This window comes from Alexandromys fortis, unplaced genomic scaffold (genome assembly GCF_014885135.2).
Source record: "Alexandromys fortis isolate MF-2015 unplaced genomic scaffold, M_Fortis_MF-2015_v1.1 scaffold_72, whole genome shotgun sequence".
NCBI classification, from domain to species: domain Eukaryota; kingdom Metazoa; phylum Chordata; class Mammalia; order Rodentia; family Cricetidae; genus Alexandromys; species Alexandromys fortis.
In genome coordinates, this window is record NW_026067969.1 from 5983361 (window position 1) to 5995300 (window position 11940).

Sequence of the window (11940 nt, forward strand, 5' to 3'; positions counted from 1 at the left end):
GAAGGTGAATTTGTGAATCTGTTTGCAGATAAGATATGCATGCCTCAGCCTCTCAAGTAGTGCGTAGCTCATAGGCGTGCAGCACCGTGCCAGAACTTTAAGTCAGCAAAAAGAAACTGGTTCATGCAACCATTTCCTCCTCTTCACAGGATGTGATTGACACAGCGTGTGAAGTCCTGGCAGACCCTTCTCTTCCGGAGCTGTTCTGGGGAACAGTAAGTATGTTGTAGGGCCTTGTGCTGCGACAGTGTGTAGAGCGGTGGTTCTCAGCCCTCTCATACAGCTCCTCCTGTTGTGCTGGCCTACAACTGGATTAGGTTGTTCTCGTCAGACTTTCTTTGGATTACCAGTCCCCACATAATGAAAGAGAGACTTTTTAATTAGGAAAGCTTGACCTTAGCTCAGGCTTATTTTTAACTATCTCTTATAACTTAAATTAACCCATTTCTATTATTCTACATTGCCACATGGCTTTTTACTGCTCCTCAGTTCTGTACCTGACTCTATCCCTGTCTCCCTGGTGAAATCACCCCTCTTCCTTACCAAGTCCCTCTCTGTCTGGGGGTCCCACCTTTTCTCTCCTGCCTAGCTATTGACTGTTCAGCTTTTTATTAAATCAATCAGGGAGCGATGACTCAGCCATTAGGAGCACTGACTGCTCTTCCAGAGGACCTGGGTTCAATTTCCAGCACCCACCTGCTGGCTCCCAACTGTCTGTAACTACAGTTTCAAGAGAACCGACACCCATACACAAGCATACACACAGACAAAACACCAATGCACATAAAAATAAAATTAAATAAACCAGTCAGGTGCTTTAGGCAAGATAAAACAGCAACACGTCTTCACACAGTAAGATAATATCCTGCAATATCCAATCATAAAATTATTTTCATTGTTACTTTATAATTAATTTTGTTACTGTTATAAATTGTAATGTGAAATGTCTGTTTCTGATGGTTTTAAGTGACCCCTATGAAAGGGTCATTTGACACCCCCCCCCCCAAAGGTATTGTGACTCACAGGTTGAGAACTGCTGCTCTAGAGCAAACAGAATAGTCAAAACATTTGTGATAAGTTTTAGAGTTAATATTTGGAAGTTTAGGGTCCAGCTGCTAAGTTTCTTTTCATTTGTATCCCAGCTAGGTTGATCTGTTTATATGGCTTATGTCCGCCATCCAGAGCCACTGCTAACTCCTTGAGATGCTGTTATAAACCATGTTAAATTGGGCATCTGTGTTGCTTGTGTGTGCTGGCTAAGTGTTGACATGGCTTGAGGTAGTTCTAACTTTAATAGAAGCATAGCGGAAGGAGTTACGTTGTCTGCCTAGAGAAGGGGTGGCCAGGAGGAGAGAACTGGGTAGACAAGCAATCTCTTCAGGTCATGGATACTTTTATATCTTTTTTTCAGTGGAATATGAAGGTCTTATGTTATTAAGAAATTGTTGTATATCTATGTAAAGGAAAGGTTATTGCTAGATTTTTTTTTTAAAGATGTGAACTTAAAAAAATTTTTTTTTTTTTTTTTGCCAGGTGGTAGTGGTGCACACCTTTATTCCCAGTACTGGGGAGGCAGAGGCAAGCAGATCTCTGTTTGAGGCCAACCAGTTCTATAGAGCAAGTTCTAGGACAGTCAAGGCTACACAGAGAAACCCTGTCTCAAAAACCAAAAGAAAAAGAAAAAAGAATTTTTAAAATTTTTGTTTCATTTGTGTGGATGTTATGTCTGTACACATCATGCAGCCTGTAGAGACCAGAAGAGGATGTTGGGTACTGGGATGGGGTTAGAGACCACTGAGCTGCCATGTCAGAGCTGGGTCTGCTGGAAGAGCAGTCAGTTTCTAACTGCCGAGCCATCCCTGCAGCCTCTCTTTCTAGATTTTGTTAGTATTGCTGGGCACTTGTGAAGAGGGATGACTTCTTCCTTTCCACCTCAGGAACCAACCTCTGGTCTTGGCATCATTCTGGACAGCGTGTGTGGGATGTTCCCCCATCTCCTTTCCCCACTTCTACAATTGCTGCGAGCCCTTGTGTCAGGAAAGTCCACCGCCAAAAAGGTGAGTGCTTTAGTCAGATCTCTGAAGGGAAGCCAGAGGTCTACTGTGACTCCTGGGTGCACTCTACATTGGAGTCCACTGCCAGGAAAAATGTTGTCTGAAACTGAATGAAAGATGCCAATTCATGGTGCCACCTCAGCTCCGTGTTTACATAAAAATGTTTTCACTAAGTCCTATTGGAGGTGCCATGAGAATAAGTGTGCATTTGCCTGATACCTGCTTGGGAAACAACAGTAGATTTATGAGATGGGTAATAAATGTGAGGAAGTGCTTTGTGCTTAGTGCCTCCCCATCTTCTGTAAGCCCTGATTTTGATTCCCAGCATTGGAGTGGGTGAGAAATGAAAGAGAAAGGAGATGCAAGCAGAGAGAGACAACCGCACGCGTGTGTGTGTGTGTGTGTGTGTGTGTGTGTGTGTGTGTGTGTGTGTGTGTAGGTAGTAAGGGGAGCTTGGGTTAGTTAAAGAATGGCAAGGCTTAACTGAGAAGAGCAGGAGGCAGTTCCAACAAGAGCCTGAGTAGAGTCTGGGAGAAGTAGTTTAGGGGACAAGCACATGTGGTCTGGCTTTAAAAAACTGACATGGAACCCTTTTTTCTCATGAATGAGTATATGACTGTGTTTCTTCCTGGGTGTTGGCAGGTATACAGTTTCCTGGATAAAATGTCCTTCTACAATGAACTTCATAAGCACAAGCCCCATGATGTGCTCTCTCATGAAGATGGAACTCTCTGGCGGAGGCAAACACCTAAACTCCTGTACCCTCTAGGTAAGACAGAGATGCTCTGCAGTAGCCCTTCTTCAGAGCATCCAGTCAGACCTAATGTTGGCTGGATCTTTTCACGTGAAGTGCCCCATTCCTTCTCTTCCCACTCCTGTCATTTGTTGACAAAAAAGTTCGTCTTGCAGTGCTGAGCTTGTTTATATGGTGGATTACGTTGACAGATTTTCGTATGTTGAACCATCCCTGCATCTGTGGGAAGAAGCCAACTTGGTCATGGTGGATGATGGTTCTGATGTGTTCTTGGATTCGATTTGCTAGTATTTTTTTTTTTTTTTTTTTTTTTAGTATATTTGCATCAGTGTTCATGAGTGAGACTGGTCTATAATTCTCTTTCTTAGTATTGTCTTTCTGTGGTTTGGGTATCAGGGTAATTGTAGACTCATAGAAAGAGTTTGGCAATGTTCCCTCTGTTTCCATTATGTGGAACACTTTGAGGAGTATAGGCATTATTAGCTCTTCTTGTAAGTTTTTGTAGACCTCTGCACTAAAACCATCTGGCACTAGGCTTTTTTTGGTTGGGAGACTTTTGATGAATGGTGTTAAGATTTTAAATTGGGCTGACTATTGTGGAGGTAAAGTGAGTTTGAGACCAGTTTGTGACATTCTACAGAACTAGTTATAGGATAGCCGGGACATAGAAAGACCCTGCCTCAACGGGAAAAAGAAAGACTGGATTAGCAAACTGCATGGAAGAGATTGACATCCTAGAATTTCTGCCTCCAGTTGAGTGGGGAATTTTGGGAGATAGTGTAAGTTCTTCACTGACCCAGCAACATCATATGTATTAAGTCTCAGGCGTTAACACTTGCTTTTCTTTACTACTGGACACCGAGGTAGTTATTGTTCTGAAGGGATTCCTGCCTCTCCTCTGCACTCACTGAAATAGTATTATGTCTGTCCTATCCTGGACATACCCTACAGCTATAGTAATTACAGTCTCCACTGCCTTTTACTAAGCCAGTGAGCCTCCCAATTCTCTGCTGTGAGGCCCAGTATGCAGGTAGGGTGAGAACAGCTTGTACAACAATGTACAAGGCTAGTACTTGGAAAGACTCAAAACATTATTTTGGCAATTTAGTTCTTTTTTTTTTTTTTTTTTTTAAGATTTAATTTATTTTTTATGTAGTGTTCTGCCTGCAGAGGTCACCAGATCTCTTTATGGATGGTTGTGTGCCACCATGAGCTTGCTGGGAATTGAACTCAGGACCTCTGGAAGAACAGCCAGTGCTCTTAATCACTGAGCCATCTCTCCAGCCCTGGCAGTTTAGTTCTTGCTTTTAGAGTATTCCATGGAAATTAGTCAAAATGATGGTCTTTAGGTTCGGCCTTAAAATATTTAGAGATCACTTGTTCTGTAAACCTTCCTGGTACTGGAGAGGTGATTCATTGATTAAACACGAATTGTGCTCTTCCAGAGAATGCCTTGGTACATGTAGAGGGGATGATAAAATGGTTTCTGTGTGACTTGTCTTGGTTGTATGCCCTCTGCTATGATCTTCTTTAAGGACCAGCCACTGTCTCAGGCATCATCTTTGTCCTCATCTATGGTCCTCTTCATTGTTTTGCCATTACAAATAATAATGCATTGGATATATGGACACACAGATGTTGGAGTTTCATTTTCAGTAAACAGTAAAAGAATCCTCAACATGAGATGGTTAGGTGAAAGGATGTATATAAAAGTTTTTAAATAGATGCTTGAAAGGTAAACGTGCTATATACTTAAGGTAGAATTTTGTCATAGAGTGTGACTCAGCGGTAGCACATGTACTGACACGTATAGGCTGCAAAATATGTAAACCCTGAGGCCGGCTTCTTAAGAGAAATACACCAGTCACAAAGCACAAATTGTGGGTGGTTTTATAAATATTTACATATATGGTTTTTGTTTTGAGACTAGGTATTATTTTGTAGCCCAAACTAGATTCCACCTTGAGGTGCTCTACCTGCCTTGGCCTCCTGAGCGAGTACTGGGATTAAAGTAGCACCTGCCACATCCCTGTTGTGTCATTCTTCTGTTTTGAGGTCCTTCAGGATAGACAAACCAAGACAGAAAATACAGCTCTGATTGCAGAACTGAGAGCTAGAGAGAATAGCGAATTACTGGTGAGTGAGAGCAGAAGGGGAAGCCATAACCCAGTGTGAGTGTGCTCACTGCTGCTTTGGTGGACACTTGATGCATACGATGAGAAATTTGATGGTAAGTGTATTTTACCACAACTTAAAATTTTTTGGCACAGTTGCAGACCCAGCTACTTGAAAGATTTGAGACTAAAGTAAATTGAGTTCAATACCAGCATGAGCAGGACTGTGAGAGCTTGTCTCAAAAAAAATTAAGGCTGGAGAGATGGCTCAGTGGTTAAGATAAGAGCACTGGCTGCTCTTCCAAAGGTCCTGAGTTCAATTCCCAGCAACTACATGGTGGCTCACAGCCATCTATAATGAGATCTAGTACCCTCTTCTGGCCTGCAGGCTCACATGGAAGCGATGTTATATACATAATAAATAAATAAATCTAAGAAAATTATTTAGTTTGTGTGCATACACATAAGCATGTTTGTGGATGTCAGAGGACAGCTTTGGATATTGGTTCTCTCTTTCCATCGTGTGGGTTCCCAGATGTCAAATTTGGGATATTATACTTGGCAGACAGTATGTTTATCTGTTGCTCTGGTTTTTTAAGATTTGGGATAAGCCAGGGGTGGGGACACAGAGTTTCCTTTAATCCCAGCACTCAAGAGGCAGAGGTGGGTGGATCTTTGTGAGTTTGAGACCAGCCTGGTCTATATAGTGATGCCCTGTCTCGAAAAAAAAGAAAGAAAAAATGGGTAAAAATTTGGGGGTGAGATGTCAGTTCCCAGGATGGTCTTAAAAGCATTGCATTCCTTCTGCTTCAGCCTCAAAAGTCTGAGATTCAGGTGTGTGGCTAGCACTGCCATCTTTTATCATTTGAATGTAAAAATCGTAAGAGTGTTGTCTGCTAGAGTTCCTGTCTGCATGTGCTGAGTAGTGTTGTCTATAGAAGAGTCACCTCTCACATTTGTATTTGGAGTATAGTAATTTCTCTTCCATAGGGGGTCAGACCAACCTTCGAATTCCTCAGGGCACCGTGGGCCAAGTCATGCTGGATGATAGGGCTTACCTTGTACGCTGGGAATATTCCTACAGTAGCTGGACTCTCTTCACCTGTGAGATTGAAATGCTACTCCAAGTTGTCTCCACGGCAGGTAAGTTCAGCTTTTTGTGAGCGAGTGATGGGAAGAATGTGTTTGATTGCAAGATTTGAAGACTAATCGCAACTTCACAATAAAATTTAAATTTAAAAATTTTAAAATTTAAAGCTATCTGGCTTGGGGTCTGTGGGATTTGTTTATCTGGGTCTTAAACTGCACTCAGTGATCTTTTTATAGAGTTCTGTGCCAAGAAGTCACAGGCCATCTTTCCCCACAGATGTGATCCAGCATTGCCAGCGGGTGAAACCTATCATTGACTTGGTTCACAAGGTCATTAGCACAGACTTGTCCATAGCGGACTGTCTGCTGCCCATCACATCTCGTATCTACATGCTACTGCAGCGGTGAGTCCCTGTGGTTGGCAGAACTTCAGCAGTGATTCTCTTGCTTTCTAGGAACCTGGCTGTGAGCTCTTCTGTGAGAGGCCTTTAGGGGTAGCTCTCCAGCTGCAGGCTTTCCTGGTCCTTAAAGAGGCACGTGGAGAGAACTGGAAACTGCTTGTTATTTGTTTTACTGAATGCAGTGCTTTGTTCTCCAACTAGGTTGACAACAGTAATCTCCCCTCCTGTGAATGTCATTGCTTCTTGCGTCAATTGCTTAACTGTCTTGGCTGCTCGGAATCCAGCAAAGGTGCGATGCCAAGTCTTTCTAACAGCTAGGGAGTATCACATTTGGAGTATGCGTCTTGAGGCATGTGGATACCTAATTTCTTCTTTTGCCTTCTCAGGTCTGGACTGATCTTCGTCACACAGGCTTTTTGCCATTTGTGGCCCACCCTGTCTCCAACATGATTCAGATGATTAGGTGAGCCAGGTCCTGAGTGGGTAGACTTAATTCCCTACTGTGAATCATTCCTAGTCAGGCCTAGCCTGGCTTTATTCATTTTAAAGAAGCTTCTATCCTCTTGACCTTGAGGGTGAGTGAGCATAAGGGAAAACAGCCTGGGTTAAGAACTGCTCTTCTCACAGGGCACACTGGTGACTCACGGGTTTTGTTTTGTTTCTGAGGTAGAGTTTCACTGTGTACCCTTGACTGACCTGGAACTTGCTGTGTAGACCAGGCTATCCTCGAATTAACAGAGATCTGCCTGCCTCTGCCTCCCGAGTACTGGGTGGTTCAGTTTTAACCTTTGAGAAATAGAATGAGGCTTTCCTCATTCAGCTGCAGCTGCTTTAGCTATGTGGGCATCTACTTTTCAGCTGAGACACTCCAGGGGTCTTTGGATCCGGAGACTTGGTGTTCTATTCTCAAGTGCAGTCAGTGTGCTTTTCCTCCAGCCTGAGGGTATGTGAGCAAGGCCCGTCACTGAGACACAGGCACCATTTACTACTGAGCATGCTCACCTCATTCTCTGCCTAGATGACCAGTGTTTCCCTAATGACTCATTTGATTTTTCGTTCTAAACCTCTTGGAGTTGGACGTCAATAAAACGTGATCTTTAAATTACTCCTTGGCTATAAAATTGCCTATATTTGATTATTTCTCTTTGAGAGCTTTTATGTTTTATGCTGGAGCTGTCTAGACAATAACTGCATAATCAGTTTCTTTTTTTATAATTTATTTTATTTTTATAATCTCTTAACCTTGACCATTGCTCATTATTTTATCTGCCTCTGTCTGTTCCTAGTGCGGAGGGAATGAATGCTGGAGGGTATGGCAACCTTCTGATGAATAGTGAACAGCCCCAGGGCGAGTATGGAGTCACAGTTGCCTTTCTTCGCTTGGTCACCACTCTTGTCAAGGTACCATCTGACCGGATAATTCTGGAACAGCTCCTCTGTTACCTGCTGCTGTAGCCTTCTTATCTGTATATAGGATAGCTGTTTTGAAGTTATGGAGCCTCAGCTTCTATGGATTGAGAGTCTGTGCCCTCTGTTCCTTGGTACTTGCTTGATGGTGTGGGTTTGTTTAGTAATCAGAAGCTTGTAGTGAAAGTTGAGAACTCCGTGTCCATGGCGGTGCGTGTTAAGCTATTTTAACTGTCATCTATGTACACTTATATCTTGTCCTATTGTATGCCTGTATGCATGCTTCACAAGTCTAGATTTATGGCTGAATACTTTATACATAATAAATAAATAAATCTTTAACAAAAAAATGGTTAATTCCAGTTTCTGGAATTAATCAGCACTATTAGAAGAGAGAATTGGGGGCATCAGTGCTCCACTCTAGTGTTTCATAATAGTTGAGATTTGGGTGTGGGTGACAGATCATTGGCAATCAGTGGCTTTCTTTGTTGTTGACTGTTCTGCATCTTTGGGGATTAGAGTACCTCTGTCTTTTCAGACTAAACTCTCTTCCTGCTACTTCAGGTGATATTGTCACCTTGCCTAAAATAGTTGTTTTCTCTGTTCACCGTATAGGTTCAGTTGAAGGAGGTATTTCTGATGTCTCCTTCTCTTGTTGATCACTGTTTTCCTAGTTCTCTTTTGGACCTGTTTGTGTTTTTGACATTAAATCTTGAGTAATAAAGAATCCTTTCTTACATGGCCAAGGCCCTCACAGAATGCTTTCCCATAGGGACAGCTTGGCAGTACCCAGAGCCAAGGCCTGGTGCCATGTGTGATGTTCGTGCTGAAGGAGATGCTTCCCAGCTACCACAAATGGCGCTACAACTCCCATGGTGTGCGGGAACTGATTGGTAAGGACAGTGTGGGTGTTCTGAAGATCTTTCCCTCCCTTTGATGAGGATTATCAACACAAGGCTGCATCATTGCATGTCTTTTTTGGAGTCTAGGTTGCCTAATTCTGGAGCTGATTCATGCAATTCTGAACCTGTGCCAAGAGACAGACCTGCATAGCAGGTAATGGTGATTGTGGACTCAGGGAAAACACTGTGTTGTTGTTTCAAGCCCTCTCATTTCTTCCCAACATCTCACCTTAGTTGAATCCTGTCTTAGCTAGGATTTCTACCACTGTGATAAAACACCATGTCCAGAAGCACCCTGGAGAGGAAAGACTCCACATTTTATAGTTCATTACTGAGGAAAGTCAGGGCTAGAAAGTGGAGGCAGGAGCTGATGGAAAGCCTATAAAGGAACACCGCTTACTAGCTTGTTTATCCTTCTTTCTTATACACCCAGTACCACCTGCCCAGAGATGCTCCCATCCATAATGGGCTAGGCCCTGCCACAGAAACCACTAATTAAGAAAATGCCCCACGGGCCAATCTTGTGGGGACATTTTCTCAGTTGAAGTTCCCTCTTCTCAAATGACTAGCCTTAATCAAGTTGACATAAAAATTAAGTGACACAAATCCAATGCTCATTCGTCTTCTCTTATGATTTACTGTCCATTGACTCAGTTGTCAATTCTTCCCTATGGACAGAAAAGGACAGATGAAGGTGCATGTATCTAAACACATAATCATTGATAATTATCATTATAAAAATTCATAAGCAGGACGGTGGTGATACACACCTTTAATCCAGCCCTTGGGAGCAGCCTGGTCTATGAAGCGAGTTCCAGGACAGTCAGAGGTGTTACACAGAGAGACTCTGTCTCAAAAAGAAAGAAAAGAAAAGAAGAGAAGAGAAAGAAAATGGAAAGTCTTATGTGGTACGATGTGCCTCCTCCAAGATGCCTGTTACTAAGTCTGTACAGATTCCAGGCTTTTCTGCTCTATAATTTGTTTCTGTGTCCTCCCTTGTCTCTCATACTTAATCATTCCTGAATTATTTCGGTAAATACATCCATTAGTTGATGGGTGTTTAGTTCACTTTTCAGGTGGTCTTTAGGATCAAGTCTGAGGAAAGTGTTCAGAATATTTCCTTTTGCCATTCCATAATCTTCCTCAGCTCTGTCCAGTAGGCTAGGACCCTTCTGATTAAGAGCGCCGAAGCTCCTAGTAACTGAGAACCCTCTGTCTTGCAGCCACACACCCAGCCTGCCATCCCTCTGCATCTGCAGCCTGGCGTATACAGAAGCTGGACAGACAGTCATCAGTATCATGGGGATTGGTGTGGACACCATAGATATGGTGATGGCTGCTCAGCCCCGCAGGTAGGGCCTCCTCTGTGCCTCTCCTGTTGGTCTTCAAGGTACCCTGCGTTTTCTAAGAGCTCCATCTTAGCTTAACTTATAGTTACTGTTTGTTTTCCTCATTTTTTCTTTTCAGACTAAAGTATAATTACATCATTTTCCTCTTTCTCTTTGCTCCCTCCAATTCCTTCCATGCCCTCTCCTTGCACTCCTTCAAACTGATGGTCTGTTTTTTTTTTTTTGTTGTTGTTGTTACATGCACACACACACAAAGCATGTGCATAAATACAAATTGCTCAGTATGTTTGGTGTTGCTTACATGATTTCAAGGCTGACCAGTTGGTGTTGGATAGTCAGTTAAGGGGCTAATCTCTGGGAAAGACCACGTCTACTGCTCTTAGCATTCCTTACTTACCTGTAGTTCTTTGTTTAAGCCTGGAGCCCTATGAGATTTCCTCCTTCCCTTCCTTACCCTGTCTATTGGTGTTGTATCCCTTCAGGTCTTGTTTAGGCAGCCATATTGGGATATCAGGAGTGAGGTGTCATTTCATTTCTTGAAGACACACTCTCGTAACAGCTTTTCTTAAAAACTGCTGTTTCATAACAGCAGTTTCTTTTTCACAATAACTTTGTGGGCTGGAGAGATGGTTTATCGTTAAGAACACTGGTGGCTGCTCTTCCAGAGACCCTGAGTTCAATTCCCAGCAACCATATGGTGGCTCACAAGCATCTGTAATGAGATCTGGTGCCCTCTCCTGGCCTGCAGGCAGATGTGCAGGCAGCATACTGCATACATAATAAATAAATAAAAAAAAATTTTTTTTTTTAAAGCACTGTGTATTTCTTAGGCTGTAGCTAGTGGCTGCTGCATAGCCTCTTCTCTTTCCTGTTCTGGACTGGGGCCCCTAGAAGCTGATGTCATGTCTGATTCTTGGAAATACACATGCTGTGAGTGAAATCATGTCTCAGTTATCTGTGATTTTTCCATTTGCACCCTAGTGATGGGCCAGAAGGTCAGGGCCAGGGTCAACTGCTGATCAAGACAGTGAAGCTGGCGTTCTCTGTCACCAACAATGTTATTCGACTGAAACCTCCTTCTAATGTGGTGTCCCCCCTGGAACAGGCTCTGACACAACATGGTATGTATTTCTCTTCCTCAGCTACATTGTATACCTTAGTTTTGGACATCAGAAGTTGTTCTCAGCTCATTTCCTTAGACTTGGAAACAAGGGAACTGTACCATACTTTATTCTGCCTTCCTGTTGATGACATAGTGATGCTTAAGGATGAAGAATGGACATTGAAGTCAGGTTTCCTTGGTTCAAATTTAGGTTCAGCCAGCTGTGAAAACCTCAGGCATATGTATGTTCTGCCTCAGACTTCTCATCCAACATGGCATAGTGGTAAATTCCTGCAATTTCAGCGTCCTTGGAAGATGAAGGCAGGAATATAAGGCCAGCTAGGGCTACCTAACGAGTTGAGTTCTGGGCCGCCCTGATAACTAGAGTGTGAGACTGTATCTAAAGAAACGATTTCTTAGCTGGCACAGCCCTGATAGGAGAGGATGGAGGTGAGTGGATAACTGAACAGCATCACTGACCGCGCTCGTGCCTGTGCTCCCAGCACTCCAGAGGCAACTGCTGGCCAAGGCAGTGAGGCTGGTATTCTCTGTCACCAGTTCCTGACCACCTGATTTGTATAGCAAGACCTCTCAAAAGAAACAAAGGCCATGAAAAAACAAGCACACACAAAAAACCTTTAGAACACATTGGCTCATATCGCAGTGTGACTTTAAATTGTTTAATCTGGGGCTGGCGAGATGGCTCAGAGGTTAAGAGAACTGACTGCTGTTCCGGAGGTCCTGAGTTCAATTCCCAGCAACCACATG

The 11940-nt window shown here is 43.1% G+C and overlaps 1 protein-coding gene across 1 annotated transcript in view; it reads left to right on the forward strand.

The window, feature by feature from the left end:
* Positions 1–11940, forward strand: part of Nup188 (nucleoporin 188) — a gene marked incomplete at its 5' end in the record, with an annotated part of 55328 nt that overhangs the window by 28846 nt on the left and 14542 nt on the right. Inside the window, 12 exons of the mRNA XM_050155215.1 lie at positions 150–215; positions 1938–2057; positions 2697–2823; positions 5913–6065; positions 6289–6415; positions 6614–6701; positions 6799–6875; positions 7699–7813; positions 8592–8712; positions 8809–8875; positions 9945–10073; positions 11052–11476. Of these exons, the coding sequence (XP_050011172.1) occupies positions 150–215; positions 1938–2057; positions 2697–2823; positions 5913–6065; positions 6289–6415; positions 6614–6701; positions 6799–6875; positions 7699–7813; positions 8592–8712; positions 8809–8875; positions 9945–10073; positions 11052–11476 (1615 nt within the window). The remainder of the gene's footprint in view (positions 1–149; positions 216–1937; positions 2058–2696; positions 2824–5912; positions 6066–6288; positions 6416–6613; positions 6702–6798; positions 6876–7698; positions 7814–8591; positions 8713–8808; positions 8876–9944; positions 10074–11051; positions 11477–11940) is intronic.